Source organism: Nerophis ophidion, linkage group LG02 (genome assembly GCF_033978795.1).
Source record: "Nerophis ophidion isolate RoL-2023_Sa linkage group LG02, RoL_Noph_v1.0, whole genome shotgun sequence".
Taxonomy (NCBI): domain Eukaryota; kingdom Metazoa; phylum Chordata; class Actinopteri; order Syngnathiformes; family Syngnathidae; genus Nerophis; species Nerophis ophidion.
In genome coordinates this window covers 83,421,630-83,439,593 of record NC_084612.1, presented here as the reverse complement: position 1 = coordinate 83,439,593, position 17,964 = coordinate 83,421,630, and the positions used below count along the sequence as shown (strand labels likewise).

General features: G+C 45.5%; 1 protein-coding gene across 1 annotated transcript in view; it reads right to left on the bottom strand.

Moving 5' to 3' along the window:
• The window catches only part of LOC133548270 (A disintegrin and metalloproteinase with thrombospondin motifs 18-like), a 199,595-nt gene that overhangs the window by 113,822 nt on the left and 67,809 nt on the right, over positions 1-17,964 (bottom strand). Inside the window, exons 9-11 of the mRNA XM_061893586.1 lie at positions 17,249-17,386; positions 15,031-15,184; positions 258-353 (exon numbers count right to left, since the gene is read on the bottom strand). Coding sequence (XP_061749570.1) covers positions 258-353; positions 15,031-15,184; positions 17,249-17,386 — 388 coding nt within the window. The remainder of the gene's footprint in view (positions 1-257; positions 354-15,030; positions 15,185-17,248; positions 17,387-17,964) is intronic.

Genomic DNA, 17,964 nt, shown 5'->3' with positions numbered 1-17,964 from the left:
ATCGATATTTTGATCGGAGGATCGGTATTAGAACGTGAAGATCTGGCATCGGCGGTATCGATATTTCCGTATGGATCCGCACCTCACTCCTAATCACAGCCTTTGCCATGAAGCTCAGAATTGAGCCGAGGTGCATCAACTGGTCATTCCGGAAACTTCTCTGTTTCAAAGTGTTCTTAAAAAAATGTGTCTCTTGATGTTGTTTCCTTCCAAGGCCTGGATGGTGTGGACCTAAGAATAATAACAAGGCTCCTCACCATGTCTGGCCCGCAGCTCGTACCCTCGGCGGCGGGCATGAACTTGGTCTCGCATCGGTGGCCCGTGCGGTGACACCACAGCGACTTGCAGATGTCCTGGACAGAAAAAAAAGAGAGACACACGACGAGGTCAGGAGAGGACGTCCATCATTTCTTCCCCTTAGCGAACGTCAGCTGCTACCCAGAGCTCCGTGCACATCAAATATTGCACTTCTGAGTTTTAAGGGGAAAACATTGCATCAAAAAACGGGCTTTTATGACAAAAAGGGTACAAAACATATAAAAAAATGGGAAAAACTTGGATAGGCCTGAAGTAGATCTACAAATTTAAGCATCAAAAGTTAAAAAAAGTGAAAATATGAGTTACTTTCCACACTTTTATGGGTGGGACCCTCTAGGGGCCAAATGTGTAATTTTTCGTTGTCTATAAAGACCAATGCTCAAACAATTATTATGAATTAAAATGAATGTTGTTGTGAATTATTGACCTATTTAAGGATCCAAATACTTCACATCAAATATTTGACTTCTGAGTTTTGAGAGGAAAATATTGCATCATCTTTCTTTATGCCACACACATTTTTTTTTAAAACAAACAGGGTATAAAAACTTGAAAAACATAAAAATATTAAAAACTTAATATCTATGGATAGACCTGACGTTGAACTACAAATTTTAGCATCAAAAGTAAAAATCAAAAAGTGAAAATATGACTTACTTTTAACACTTTTATGAGTGGGACCCATTTGGGTCCAAGGGTATTCTACTGTCGTTTTTTTTTTTTTTTTTTATCTACATCGGCCAATGTTCAAACAATTATTATGAATTAAAATGAATGTTGTTGGGAATTATTGACATATTTAAGGATCCAAATACTTCACATCAAATATTTCACTTCTGAGTTTTGAGGGGAAAACATTGCATCAAAAACCGGGCTTTTATGACAAAAAGGGTACAAAACATGCAAAAAAATGGGAAAAACTTGGATAGCCCTGAAGTAGATCTACAAATTTAAGCATCAAAAGTTAAAAAAAGTGAAAATATGAGTTACTTTCCACACTTTTATGGGTGGGACCCTCTTGGGGCCAAGGGTGTCATTTTTTGTTGTCTATAAAGGCCAATACTCAAACAATTATTATGAATTAAAATGAATGTTGTTGGGAATTATTGACCTATTTAAGGATACAAATAGTTCACATCAAATATTTGATTTCTGAGTTTTGGGAGGAAAATATTGCATCCTCATTCTTTATGCCATGCACATTTTCTTTTTTTTTTTTTACAGGGTATAAAAACTTACAAAAACATAAAAATATCAAAAACTTAATATCTATGGATAGACCTAATGTTGAACTACAAATTCAAGCATCAAAAGTTAAAAAAAAAAAAGTGAAAATATGACTTACTTTTAACACTTTTATGAGTGGGGCCCACTTGGGTCCAAGGGTCTTCTACTGTCGTTTTTTTTTTTTTTATATATATCGGCCAATGTTCAAACAATTATTATGAAATAAAATGAATGTTGTTGGGATTTATTGACCTATTTAAGGATCCAGATACTTCACATGAAATATTTGACTTCTGAGTTTTGGGAGGAAAATATTGCATCATCTTTCTTTGTGCCATACGCATTTTTTTTTAAACAAACAGGGTATAAAAACTTGAAAAACATAAAAATATTAAAAACTCAATATCTATGGATAGACCTGACGTTGAACTACACATTTAAGCATCAAAAGTAAAAAACAAAAAGTGAAAATATGACTTACTTTTAACACTTTTATGAGTAGGACCCACTTGGGTCCAAGGGTCTTCTACTGTCATTTTTTTTTTTATCTACATCAGCCAATGTTCAAACAATTATTATGAATTAAAATTAATGTTGTTGTGAGTTATTGACCTATTTAAGGCATTTTTTTTACTTTTGTAAAATGTGTAGATCAACGTCAGGTCTATCGATAGATATTAAGTTTTTCATGTTTTGTTATGTTTTTGGAAGTTTTTATATTATCTTTGTAAAAAAAAAAATAATATTTTCCATCCATCCATCCATCATCTTCCGCTTATCCGAGGTCGGGTCGCGGGGGCAACAGCCTAAGCAGGGAAACCCAGACTTCCCTCTCCCCAGCCACTTCGTCTAGCTCTTCCCGGGGGATCCCAAGGCGTTCCCAGGCCAGCCGGGAGACATAGTCTTCCCAACGTGTCCTGGGTCTTCCCCGTGGCCTCCTACCGGTTGGACGTGCCCTAAACACCTCCCTAGGGAGGCGTTCGGGTGGCATCCTGACCAGATGCCCGAACCACCTCATCTGGCTCCTCTCCATGTGGAGGAGCAGCGGCTTTACTTTGAGTTCCTCCCGGATGGCAGAGCTTCTCACCCTATCTCTAAGGGAGAGCCCCGCCACACGGCGGAGGAAACTCATTTGGGCCGCTTGTACCCGTGATCTTATCCTTTCGGTCATGACCCAAAGCTCATGACCATAGGTGAGGATGGGAACGTAGATCGACCGGTAAATTGAGAGCTTTGCCTTCCGGCTCAGCTCCTTCTTCACCACAACGGACCGGTACAACGTCCGCATTACTGAAGACGCCGCACCGATCCGCCTGTTGATCTCACGATCCACTCTTCCCTCACTCATGAACAAGACTCCTAGGTACTTGAACTCCTCCACTTGGGGCAGGGTCTCCTCCCCAACCCGGAGATGGCACTCCACCCTTTTCCGGGCGAGAACCATGGACTCGGACTTGGAGGTGCTGATTCTCATTCCGGTCGCTTCACACTCGGCTGCGAACCGATCCAGCGAGAGCTGAAATCCCGGTCAGATGAAGCCATCAGGACCACATCATCTGCAAAAAGCAGAGACCTAATCCTGCGGTTACCAAACCGGAACCCCTCAACGCCTTGACTGCGCCTAGAAATTCTGTCCATAAAAGTTATGAACAGAATCGGTGACAAAGGACAGCCTTGGCGGAGTCCAACCCTCACTGGAAATGTGTCCGACTTACTGCCGGCAATGTGGACCAAGCTCTGGCACTGATCGTACAGGGAGCGGACCGCCACAATAAGACAGTCCGATACCCCATACTCTCTGAGCACTCCCCACAGGACTTCCCGAGGGACACGGTCGAATGCCTTCTCCAAGTCCACAAAGCACATGTAGACTGGTTGGGCAAACTCCCATGCACCCTCAAGAACCCTGCCGAGAGTATAGAGCTGGTCCACAGTTCCACGACCAGGACGAAAACCACACTGTTCCTCCTGAATCCGAGGTTCGACTATCCGACGTAGCCTCCTCTCCAGTACACCTGAATAAACCTTACCGGGAAGGCTGAGGAGTGTGATCCCACGATAGTTGGAACACACCCTCCGGTCCCCCTTCTTAAAGAGAGGAACCACCACTCCGGTCTGCCAATCCAGAGGTACCACCCCCGATGTCCACGCGATGCTGCAAAGTCTTGTCAACCAAGACAGCCCCACAGCATCCAGAGCCTTAAGGAACTCCGGGCGGATCTCGTCCACCCCTGGGGCTTTGCCACCGAGGAGCTTTTTAACTACCTCAGCGACCTCAGCCCCAGAAATAGGAGAGTCCACCACAGATTCCCCAGGCACTGCTTCCTCATAGGAAGACGTGTTGGTGGGATTGAGGAGGTCTTCGAAGTATTCCTTCCACCTGTCCACAACATCCGCAGTCGAGGTCAGCAGAACACCATCCGCACCATACACGGTGTTGATAGTGCACTGCTTCCCCTTCCTGAGGCGGCGGACGGTGGTCCAGAATCGCTTCGAAGCCGTCCGGAAGTCGTTTTCCATAGCTTCCCCGAACTCTTCCCATGTCCGAGTTTTTGCCTCCGCGACCGCTGAAGCTGCACACCGCTTGGCCTGTCGGTACCTGTCCACTGCCTCCGGAGTCCTATGAGCCAAAAGGACCCGATAGGACTCCTTCTTCAGCTTGACGGCATCCCTCACCGCTGGTGTCCACCAAGGGGTTTTAGGATTGCCGCCCCGACAGGCACCAACTACCTTGCGGCCACAGCTCCGATCTGCCGCCTCGACAATAGAGGTGCGGAACATGGTCCACTCGGACTCAATGTCCAGCACCTCCCTCGTGACATGTTCAAAGTTCTTCCGGAGGTGGGAATTGAAACTTTGTCTGACAGGAGACTCTGCCAGACGTTCCCAGCAGACCCTCACAATGCGTTTGGGCCTCCCAGGTCTGTCCGGCATCCTCCCCCACCATCGCAGCCAACTCACCACCAGGTGGTGATCGGTAGAAAGCTCCGCCCCTCTCTTCACCCGAGTGTCCATAACATGAGGCCGCAAATCCGATGACACAACTACAAAGTCGATCATGGAACTGCGGCCTAGGGTGTCCTGGTGCCAAGTGCACATATGGACACCCTTATGTTTGAACATGGTGTTTGTTATGGACAAACTGTGACGAGCACAAAAGTCCAATAACAAAACACCACTCGGGTTCAGATCCGGGCGGCCATTCTTCCCAATCACGCCTCTCCAGGTTTCACTGTCGTTGCCAACGTGAGCGTTGAAGTCTCCCAGTAGGACAAGGGAATCACCCGGGGGAGCACTTTCCAGTACTCCCTCGAGTGCTCCCAAAAAGGGTGGGTACTCTGAACTGCTGTTTGGTGCATAAGCACAAACAACAGTCAGGACCCGTCCCCCCACCCGAAGGCGGAGGGGGGCTACCCTTTCGTCCACCGGGTTGAACTCCAACATACAGGCTTTGAGCCGGGGGGAAACAAGAATTGCCAACCCAGCCCGTCGCCTCTCACTGCCGGCAACGCCAGAGTGGAAGAGGGTCCAATCCCTCTCGAGAGAAGTGGTTCCAGAGCCCTTGCTGTGCGTCGAAGTGAGTCCGACTATATCCAGCCGGAATTTTTCGACTTCGCGCACTAGCTCAGGCTCTTTCCCCCCCAGTGACGTGACGTTCCACGTCCCAAGAGCTAGCTTCTGTAGCCGAGGATCGGACCGCCAAGTGCCCTGCCTTCGGCTGTCGCCCAGCTCACAATGCACCCGACCTCTATGGCCCCTGCTATGGGTGGTGAGCCCATTGGAGGGGTGACCCACGTTGCCTCTTCGGGCTGTGCCCGGCCGGGCCCCATGGGAACAGGCCCGGCCACCAGGCGCTCGCCATCGTGCCCGACCTCCGGGCCTGGCTCCAGAGGGGGGCCCCGGTGACCCGCGTCCGGGCGAGGGAAATCTGGGTCCATGATGTTTCTTCTTCATAAAGGTCTTCGAGCTGCTCTTTGTCTGATCCCTCACCTAGAACCTGTTTGCCTTGGGAGACCCTACCAGGGGGCTTTATGCCCCCGGACAACATAGCTCCTAGGATCATTGGGACACGCAAACTCCTCTACCACGATAAGGTTGCAGCTCAGATACTATTGTTTTTTTCCCCTTAAAACCGTCAATGCTCAAACAATTATTATGAATCAAAATCTGAAAACATTCCCCCGAGGACTCCTCAATGATGGACGCTTTTGACCTCCCTCCCTCCTCAACGACACCTGGAGTCAAACTTTTGCTTGCATGCGGAACTGCCCCAGGCCTATGGACACTACATCAACACACCCAAGACAATGTGCATATACACACACACACATATACACACACCCCACGCCTTTACCACCGCTTGATTCACCTTCGGGGTGATGGAAGGCTGGCAGCGCTTCATAGCTGCAGATCGACTTCCAGGGCCCCAACCAACCACCCCACCCCCCGTTGCGGAAGCTTTCTTTATGCCATACAAAATAATATTGTTGTTTTTTCACAAAGGGGTTCTAAAAACATAACAAAAGTATTCAAAACTTAATATCTATGGATAGACCTGACGTTGATCTACACATTAAGCATCAAAAGTAAAATAAGAAAAAAGGGAAAATATTACTTACTTTTCAAACTTTTAAGAGTGGGACCCTCATGGGTCCAAGGGTCTTCTACTCTCATGTTTTGTTTTTTTAATTTCAAACCATAACGCTCAATTCTCAAAAATTATAATGAATCAAAATCAATGTTGTTATAAATGATTGACATATTTAGGGCTCCAAATACTTTGTATCAAATGTTTGAATTCTGAGTTTGGGAGAGGAAAATATTGCACCATTTTTGTTCATGCATTACAAAAAAGGGTTTTCTTTGACAAAAAGTCTAGAAAATGATAAAAACTTTGATAGACCTGAAGTAGATCTACAAATGCAAGTGTTAATATATGACTTACTTTTAACGCTTTTATGAGTGGGACCCTCTCGGGTCCAAGGGTCTTCTACTGTCATGTTTTTTTTCTCTATCTATAATGCTGAATTCTCAAACATTATTATGAATCAAAATCAATGTTGTTATAAATGATTGACATATTCACGGCAAATATTTGACTTCTGAGTTTTGGGAGAGAAAATATTGCATCATTTTTGTTTATGCCATACAAACAAGGGTTTTCTTTGACAAAAAGGGTACAAAACATATAAGAAAATGATAAAAACGACACCTGGAGTCAAACTTTTGCTTGCATGCGGAACGGCCCCAGGCCCTTGGACACTACATCATCACACCTAAGACAATCGGCATATACACACACACACACACACCCCTACCCCCCGCCTTCACCACCGCTTGATTCACCTTCAGGGTGATGGAAGGCTGGCAGCGCTTTATAGCAGCAGATCAACTTCCGGGGTCCCATCCAACCCCCCCACCCCCCTGTTGCAGAAGCTTTCTTTATGCCATACAAAATAATGTTGTTTTTTTCACAAAGAGGTTCTAAAAACTTACAAAAATATTTAAAACTTAAAATGTATGGATAGACCTGACGATCTACACATTAAGCATCAAAAGTTAAAAAAATTTAAAAAAGGGAAAATATTACTTACTTTTCACACTTTTATGAGTGGGACCCTCATGGGTCCAATGGTCTTCTACTCTCATGTTTTTTTTTTTTCATTTCAATCCATAACGCTCAATTATCAAACATTATTATGAATCAAAATCAATGTTGTTATAAATGATTGACATATTCACGGCAAATATTTGACTTCTGAGTTTTGGGAGAGAAAATATTGCATCATTTTTGTTTATGCCATACAAACAAGGGGTTTCTTTGACAAAAAGGGTACAAAACATACAAAAAAATGATAAAAACGACACCTGGAGTTGAACTTTTGCTTGCATGCGGAACGGCCCCAGGCCTATGGACACTACATCATCACACCCAAGACAATGGGCATATACACACACCCCTACCCCACGCCTTCGGGGTGATGGACGGCTGGCAGAGCTTTATAGCAGCAGGTCGACCTACAGCCCCCCCCCCCCCCCCCCCAAACAAACACCCTCCCACCCGAATATATATAAACGAATAGATCTGAATTTGATCGAGATATTTAAGAATTGAAAGTAAAAAAAAACAACAATATTATATGACTTACTTATAAGACTTTAATTAATGAGACCCTACCGGGTCCTCAGACCCAAAACCTTCATAACATTGAAGGATTCCCTGAGGGCTAAAGAAACGGAGCATGATTTTGTGTGTCATGTGACCCGACCATGCGGAGACAGAGCGAGTGAGCACAGAGGCCTCTTAGAGCCCCGACTGGGAGACTGGCTGCCGGTCCTGGCACTGGGCCCGCCTGCACCCAGGACCCGGGCTAAGAAATATTAGACAGTCTAATAAAACATGGCAAATACTTCATTTAAGTTCATAATTATGAAAAACTTGTTGATGAAAAACTGAAACCGCGGTCTTGCGGAATGCACGGAAAATGTTCCACTGTCATGTGCATGCCAGGCCAGTAGATGTCAGACCACACGGGGCAGTGGAACCTCGGTTTTTTGTTTTGTTTTGTTATTGTGCCGGTCTCGCTGGTTCTGTGAATCGAAAAAGTTCGTACAGTGAAGCACATTTCCCCATAAGAAACAATGTAAATGTGAATAATTGGTTCTAGCCTCGACTAAAGTCCGTATTTTAGTAACGGTTTGTAGACGATTTTAAGTGCCACACCAACCCGTCGATCTTTGGGACTCGATTGATTGATTGATTGATTGAAACTTTTATTAGTAGCTTTCACAGTACAGTACTGTGGAGAAAAAGACTGCTCTTATTTGAAAAAAATAAACGAGACTCAAACCTGCTAAAGCAATGTCCTTCCTTGATGGTCCATGGAACCAGCGCGACAGTGAGGTACTGTGTCACAAGTACATATTTCGTACAATTGATCACTAAATGGTAACACCCGAATGAGTTTTTCAACTTGTTTAAGTCGGGGTCCACGTTAATCAATTCATGGTATAACCCAAAGTGACCCACAACTTGTGTGGTACTGATAAAGTTAAGGAATGCTCATCAAACACTTATTTGGAACATCCCACAGGTGTGCAGGCTAATTGGGAACAGGTGGGTGCCATGATTGGCTATAAAAGCAGCTTCCGTGAAATGCTAAGTAATTTTACCATCAAGGTCCGTAAAATCATCAAAAGGTTCAGAGAATCTGGAGAAATCACTGCACGTAAGCGATGATATTATGGACTGTTGATCCCTCAGGCGTTACTGCTTCAAAAACAGACATCAGTGTGTAAAGGATATCACCACATGGGCTCAGGAACACTTCATAAAACCACTGTCAGTAACTACAGTTGGTCGCTACATCTGTAAGTGCAAGTTAAAACTGTACTATGCAAAGCGAACGCCATTTATCAACAACATCCAGAAACGCCGCCGGCTTCTGTGGGCCCGAGATCATCTAAGATGGACTGATGCAAAGTGGAAAAGTGTTCTGTGGTCTGACGAGTCCATATTTCAATTTTTGGGGGGGAATATTCGACATGGTGTCATCCGGACCAAAGGGGAAGCGAACCATCCAGACTGTTGTAGACGCAAAGTGTAAAAGCCAGCATGTGTGATGATATGGGGGTGCATTAGTGCCCAAGGCATGGCTAACTTACACATCTGTGAAGGATTAGAGCCACATTGGGGCCACATTAGAGCCACGTTGGGGCCACATTAGAGCCACGTTGGGGCCACATTGGGGCCACATTAGAGCCACGTTGGGGCCATGTTGGGGCCACATTGGATCCACATTGGAACCACATTGGGGGCACATTGGGGCCATGTTGGGGCCACATTGGATCCACATTGGAACCACATTGGGGGCACATTAGAGCCACATTGGGGCCACATTGGGACCTCATTAGAGCCACATTGGGGCCACATTGGGGCCACATTGGGGCCACATTGGGGCAACATTGGGGCCACATTAGGGCGACATAAGAGCCACATTAGAGCCACATTGGGGCCACATTGGGGCCACATTGGGGCCACATTGGGGCCACATTGGAGGCACGTTGGAGGCACGTTGGAGCCACATTAGAGCCACATTGGGGCCACATTGGGGGCACATTGGAGCCACATTGGGGCCACATTGGGGCCACATTGGAGGCACGTTGGAGGCACGTTGGAGCCACATTAGAGCCACATTGGGGCCACATTGGGGGCACATTGGAGCCACATTGGGGCCACATTGGGGCCGCATTGGGGCCACATTAGAGCCACATTGGGGCTACATTAGAGCCACATTGGGGCCACATTGGGGCCTCATTAGAGCCACATCGGGGCCACATTGGAGCCACATTGGGGCCACATTGGGGCCACATTGGGGCCACATACGGGCCACATTGGGGCCACATTAGAGCCACTTTGGGGCCACATTAGAGCCACATTGGGGCCACATTAGAGCCACATTGGGGCCACATTAGAGCCACATCGGGGCCACATTAGATCCACATTGGGGTCACATTGGGGCCACATTGGGGGCACATTGGAGCCACATTGGGGCCACATTGGGGCCACGTTGGAGCCACGTTGGAGGCACATTGGAGCCACATTGGAGCCACATTAGAGCCACATTGGGGCCACATTAGAGTCACATTGGGGCCACATTGGAGCCATGTTGGAGCCACATTGGGGCCACGTTAGGGCCACGTTGGGGCCACGTTGTGGCCACGTTGGGGCCACGTTGGGGCCACTTTGGGGCCACGTTGGGGCCACATTGGGGCCACATTAGGGCCACATTGGAGCCACATTGGAGCCACATTGGGGCCACATTGGGGCCACATTGGGGCCACATTGGAGCAACATTGGAGCAATGTTGGAGCCACATTGGGGCCATATTAGAGCCAGGTTGGGGCCACGTTGGGGCCACATTGGGGCCAGATTAGAGTCACATTTGGGCCACATTGGAGCCACATTGGGGCCACATTGGGGCCACATTAGAGCCACGTTGGGGCCACATTAGAGCCACGTTGGGGTCATGTTGGGGCCACATTGGAGCCACATTGGAGCCACATTGGGGCCACATTGGAGCCACATTGAGGCCACATTGGGGCCACATTGGGGCCACATTAGAGCCACATTGGGGCCACATCAGGGCCACATTGGAGCCACATTGGGGCCACATTAGAGCCACATTGGGGGCACATTGGAGTCACATTGGGGCCACATTAGAGCCACATTGGGGCCACATTGGGGGCACATTGGAGCCACATTGGGGCCACGTTGGAGCCACGTTGGAGGCACATTGGAGCCACATTGGAGCCACATTAGAGCCACATTGGGGCCACATTAGAGTCACATTGGGGCCACATTGGAGCCATGTTGGAGCCACATTGGGGCCACGTTGGGGCCACGTTGGGGCCACGTTGGGGCCACGTTGAGGCCACGTTGGGGCCACGTTGGGGCCACATTGGGGCCACATTAGGGCCACATTGGAGCCACATTGGAGCCACATTGGGGCCACATTGGAGCCACATTGGGGCCACATTGGGGCCACATTGGAGCCACATTGGAGCCATGTTGGAGCCACATTGGGGCCATATTAGAGCCAGGTTGGGGCCACGTTGGGGCCACATTGGGGTCAGATTAGAGTCACATTGGGGCCACATTGGAGCCACATTTGGGCCACATTAGAGCCACATTGGGGCCATAATGGGGCCACATTAGGGCCACATTGGGGCCACATTGGGGCCACATTGGAGCCTGTGCTTGTTTATACTGGCGTCTAATAAAGATTTGACCTGTAAATAAAACAGTTTTGGTGGCTAACTCTTGTGTCAAACACGCATCAGCAGATCTTATCTTTCACCAGCAACCATATTCATCGTTAACACTGACACTAAATAAACATATTTATTCGTTTTTGGGTCAACTTCTTTTGTTGGTGCAAAACAGAAACGGACGAGTCAGAAAGAGGATTTTCCTCGCGGTTCTTAGAATGATGTCGTCGCCTTTCAAACCCCATTTCCATTTGAATGGACAACCGTGAATACCGACTAACATAAAGACCTCATCCAGCCCGCAGGGGGCTTGACTAGGATGAGGGTTGGTGTGTGTGTGTGTGTGTGTGTGTGTGTGTGTGTGTGTGTGTGTGTGTGTGTGTGTGTGTGTGTGTGTGTGTGTGTGTGTGTGTGTGTGTCGACGGACTCTGAAGTCCTCACCAGGTCGAGTGTGTAAAAACCTGCTTTTAAAAAGGAAATCGGGCCTCTCATTCACAATCCTCACATATGACAAGAAAACATGTTTTTTCTTTGTTACATGCATTCTAATTAGTAAAAAACGGCAAATATGAGGCGGCTAACAACCCAGCTAATAGGAGCACACGTTTTTCCGCCCGTAAAGATCTCTAGAAAACATCCAAAACCTGGGATTAGTGTTCTGTTGTTAGAATAATCATGTATGTATATTATCACACAACTTTAGTATGCTTAAAGTCTGTTGCTATGGTTATTAGCTATTATGCTCAAGCTGTACTTTTTCTATCTGTGCAAGGACAAAACTTCTTGTCTGAGGGGGTGGCCTCAGCCGCATATTTTATCTTTGTTTTAGCCAGGTAATAGCCGAGAACTTCAGGACCTCAACGCAGATACGACGACAGTACGCAGATGAAGCAGAGACAAAGCGAAATCACAAGGACCCCAGCACATTCCGTCACAAATTTGTGCGTACTGGAGTTGCTTTACATAAGATATGTCACCACTCTTTATAGAGGCGGCCTCAGTGATGTTGACCGGGGAACTCCTGAATAAATAGAGGGACGCGGGAGCTGAACTTTAGAGCGTAGGGCGAGACTGTGACTAAGTGTGCAGCTCCATGCGTTCTCCTCATGAGCTAAATTGCACCCTGTCTCTGCATGATTCTTTGCTTCTTGTCTGTTTAATAGATGTCATCAGCTATAGTTATTAGCTATTATGCTCAAGCTGTACTTTTTCTATCTGTGCAAGGACAAAATTTCTTGTCTGAGGGGTGGCCTCAGCCGCAGATGTTACCTTTGTTTTAGCCAGCTAACAGCCAAGGACTTCAAGGACCTTTACCATGAATTGATTAACGTGGACCCCGACTTAAACAAGTTGAAAAACTTATTCGGGTGTTACCATTTAGTGGTCAATTGTACGGAATATGTACTGTACTATCTACTACTAAAAGTTTCAATCAATCAAAAAACGCAGGTAAGACGACAGCACACAGACGAAGCAGAGACAAGGAAATCACAAGGCCCAGCACATTCCGTGAGGTATTGTGCGTACTGGAGCTGCTTTGCATAATATATGTGACCACTCCTTTTAGAGGCGGCCTCAGTGATGTTGACTGGGGAACTCCCGAATAAATAGAGCGTAGGGCGAGACTGTGACTAAGTGTGCAGCGCCATGCGTTCTCCTCATGAGCTAAATTGCACCCTGTCTTTGCATGATTCCTTGCTTCTTGTCTGTTTAATAGATGTCATCAGCTATAGTTATTAGCTATTAGGCTCAAGCTGTACTTTTTCTATCTGTGCAAGGACAAAACTTCTTGTCAGATTGTATCTTTGTTTTATCCAGGTAATAGCCAAGGACTTCAGGACCTCAACGCAGATAAGACGACAGTACGCAGATGAAACAGAGACAAGGCGAAATCACAAGGACCCCAGCACATTCCGTCACAAATTTGTACGTACTGGAGCTGCTTTGCATAATATATGTGACCACTCTTTTTAGAGGCGGCCTCAGTGATGTTGACCGGGGAACTCCTGAATAAATAGAGGGACGCGGGAGCTGAACCTTAGAGCGTAGGGCGAGACTGTGACTAAGATTGCAGCTCCATGCGTTCTCCTCATGAGCTAAACTGCACCCTGTCTCTGCATGATTCCTTGCTTCTTGTCTGTTTAATGGATGTCATCAGCTATAGTTATTAGCTATTATGTTCAAGCTGTACTTTTTCTATCTGTGCAAGGACAACATTTATTGTCTGAGGGGTGGCCTCAGCCGCAGATGTTACCTTTGTTTTAGTTAGCTAACAGCCAAGGACTTCAAGGACCTTTACCATGAATTGATTAACGTGGACCCCGACTTAAACAAGTTGAAAAACTTATTCGGGTGTTACCATTTAGTGGTCAATTGTACGGAATATGTACTGTACTATCTACTACTAAAAGTTTCAATCAATCAAAAAACGCAGGTAAGACGACAGCACACAGACGAAGCAGAGACAAGGAAATCACAAGGCCCAGCACATTCCGTGAGGTATTGTGCGTACTGGAGCTGCTTTGCATAATATATGTGACCACTCCTTTTAGAGGCGGCCTCAGTGATGTTGACTGGGGAACTCCCGAATAAATAGAGCGTAGGGCGAGACTGTGACTAAGTGTGCAGCGCCATGCGTTCTCCTCATGAGCTAAATTGCACCCTGTCTCTGCATGATTCCTTGCTTCTTGTCTGTTTAATAGATGTCATCAGCTATAGTTATTAGCTATTAGGCTCAAGCTGTACTTTTTCTATCTGTGCAAGGACAAAACTTCTTGTCAGATTGTATCTTTGTTTTATCCAGGTAATAGCCAAGGACTTCAGGACCTCAACGCAGATAAGACGACAGTACGCAGATGAAACAGAGACAAGGCGAAATCACAAGGACCCTAGCACATTCCGTCACAAATTTGTACGTACTGGAGCTGCTTTGCATAATATATGTGACCACTCTTTTTAGAGGCGGCCTCAGTAATGTTGACTATGGAACTTCTGAATAAATAGAGGGACACGGGAGCTGAACCTTAGAGCGTAGGGCGAGACTGTGACTAAGTGTGCAGCTCTATGCGTTCTCCTCATGAACTAAATTGAACTCTGTTTCAGCATGATTCTTTGCTTCTTGTCTGTTTAATAGATGTCATCAGCTATAGTTATTAGCTATTAGGCTCAAGCTGTACTTTTTCTATCTGTGCAAGGACAAAACTTCTTGTCCGAGGGGTGGACCCAGCCACAGATGTTACCTTTGTTTTAGTTAGCTAACAGCCAAGGACTTCAAGGACCTCAAGGCAGATAAGATGACAGCACATAGACAAAGCAGAGATAAGGCGAAATCACAAGGCCCAGCACATTCCGTCACAAATTTGTGTGTACTGGAGCTGCTTTGCAGAATATATGTGACCACATCTTTTAGAGGCGGCTTCAGTGATGTTGACTGGGGAACTCCTGAATAAATAAAGGGACGCGGGAGCTGAACCTTAGAGCGTAGGGCGAGGACTAAGTGTGCAGCTCCATGCGTTCTCCTCATGAGCAAAATTGAACTCTGTCTCTGCATGATTCCTTGCTTCTTGTCTGTTTAAATGTTTTTTTTCACACTTGCTATGAATGTGCCTTCTTAGATGCTCCAGTTTCTCGAATAAAACCCCCAAAAAAGACCGTTTCGTTTGACTACTTGATTAGAAAACTTCCAAGGAGAATAGAAATAAATTGGCGTCCTACCTTGACAAAGTCCAGGCGGCACAGGGCGGCCTTGGCTCCGAACTGCCACTTGCACTGGGTGTCGGCGTCGTAAAGCTGCCCGGGAAGTTTCTCGGGAAATTTGTACTGGCCGATCTGCTTGGGCTCGTCCACCAGACAGGACGCCTGCGTGGTCCTGGTGGACACAAACGTGCATCAGAACTGGTGACGTCCATCCGTCTCAAGTCAGTAACTCAAAAGTCTAAAATAAGCTAAAAAAATAAAGCTTGTTTTGTTATTTTTTGAATTTGCTGGTATCGACTAAAAATCAATACCAATTCGTGGTATTGAATGATACATGCGATATTTAAGCACAATAAAGTGGCTCGTGAATAATCATTTGTTTTTTTCTTCCTATGTCCACGGATTTATGTCCTGAGTTTGTAAACAAAAAACGGAAAAAAATCATATTTTCATGATGAAATCAAAAAATATCGATTTGATCGCAACAGTATCGACCGTACACTGATACCATACTTGGTCTTACAGGTGGGTACTTTTTTTTGACACAGACCGAATACTGCCGGTCACTCCAGCAGCACTGAGAGCGGACTCACACAAGCTAACTATCTGCAAAGTTGCTATTTTCGATGCCGACAAAGTAAGTAAAGACTCCACTTTTTAAAAAAAAAATTGCGCTAGCTTGATGCTAATATAAATTGCAGTTGCTATAGACAAGCTACTGATTAGCATTAGCGATTTTACACGGCGATTTCAACGGATCCAAATTCGTTGATACTGCAGCTAAAATTCAGGTTACAATCCAACAGCTGGTGCGTAATAAGTACAAAACTTACGGCATTAACACTTTTTAGGGCGCAACAACAACAACAAAAACACACGGTAAACTGTGCACTGCCGCCATCTTGCGTCTTGGACTTGCAACTACAATTGAAAATGTTAATATGATAGTAAAACAAAATACAACAACTGGACAGCAGTTATCATAATCAGCTAATTTTTTAAATTTTGCAATAAAAAAAATGAGTTTTTAATAATAAAAAAAGAATAGTAATTATTAACACACACAAAAGTACAGAAAATATGCACCATTAGCTCCATGGAAATGCCCCCCCCCCCTCTACCTCACCCCCAAATCTTTCACATGACACCTCCTCCAACCTCCGAGGACAAAACTACGAAGAATGGGAGACCGGGCTTTCTGCTCCGCCGCTCACAGTCTGTGGAACGCTCTCCCTGACCACCTGAGGGCACATCAGACTGTGGACGCTTTTAAAAAAGGCTTAAAAACCCTTTATTTAAATAAACAATGTTTTAGATATATGCCTACTTGTACTAGCTATTAGGCTGTTCTAGTTTTTATTTGTATTTATTTTTATTGTCGTTTTATTTTAATTTTTGTTTAATACACTGTAGCACTTTGAGGTTGTTTACTCAATGTAAAGTGCTTTTTACAAATAAAATCTATTATTGTTATTATTATTAAGTCTATTTCCATGTACCGGGAATTGGTACGGAAACAGTTCGAATGAGAACGATCCCTACTTGGTATCGCTATGATCGATATTTGTATCAATCCGCTTACCCTTGTTTACATTCAAGAGCTCTAGCCTCGTGGTCTTCTTCTGTGTTGTGCATGTTTACCTATTCATCGTCCTCCAGTGATAATGTTACTTGTCAGAAATATTGCCGCCATGGAGGTAAGGATTAGTAATAGAAGCGGCTCCACACTGCGGATGGACATTAGTCACGCTGACACAACCCCGGGACACAGTAAAGATGGTCTGGGTGTGTCTGCTATTATTATTAAGTCTATTTCCATGTACCGGGAATTGGTACAGAATCGGTTCAAATGAGAACGATCCCTACTTGGTATCGCTTTTATCGATATTTGTATCAATCCGCTTATTCTTGTTTACATTCAAGAGCTCTAGCCTCATGGTTAGCATGTCTTCTTCTGTGTTGTGCATGTTTACCTATTCATCGTCCTCCAGTGATAATGCTACTTGTCAGGAATGTTGCCGCCATGGAGGCAAGGATTAGTAATAGAAGCGGCTCCACACTGCGGATGGACATTAGCCACGCTAAAACAACCCCGGGACACAGTAAAGATGGTCTGGGTGTGTCCGCTTTTTAGCCGATCCAGGTTTTAAAAAAAGGCAAATATCGATAGCTGATCCGTGATCAGGATCGGGACATCTCTGATCCAGATGCCAAAGGACGAAGACGAGGTTCTTACCCCAGGAAGCGACTGAGGTACTGCCGGCTGCAGGTGGACCAGGAGAACACCCCGTTGTTTCCTGCAAGAGTCGGGGACATGATGTTGCCCTCGGTTTTGCGGCACGGGTTCCCCTCGCCGTCGTGGATCATCCCGAAACTGGAGCGAAAGAAATACAAGAACACAATGCATGGACTTCGTCTTTGGACCAAAGGTGTGCAGGACTGAGTCACGGTCTCATAACTGTAATCACCGGGTTAAAAATAACGTTCAAAATTAAAAACATTCTCATGCTTTTTATTCCATCGATCCAAGAAGTCGCATTTATGGTAAGAAGTATTTTATTGATTATTTGTTAGCTTCAGAATAACAATGTTATTAAAAAGAATAAGGGACTTATTATACTCTAAAATATTCTAAGTAACAGAGACTTAAGAGTTATTTGGACACTAGGGGACTATATAAGGGTTAGGGGTACTAGTAGGCAATAATTCTGAGGTTATTGAGGGAAGACTCTTAGTTAATGGCTTACTGCTTCTAAAAAAGGCATTAATAAGTACTTAAAAATGACTAATTAAGGGCCAATATGTTACAAGTTTGCATGTTAATAAGCAACTGATTAATGGTGAATATGTTCCCTATATCAAAGTAATACCAAAATATAATATGGCTCTCACGGAAATACCTTTTTGAAATATTTGGCTTTCATGGCTCTCTCAGCCAAAAAGGTTCCCGAC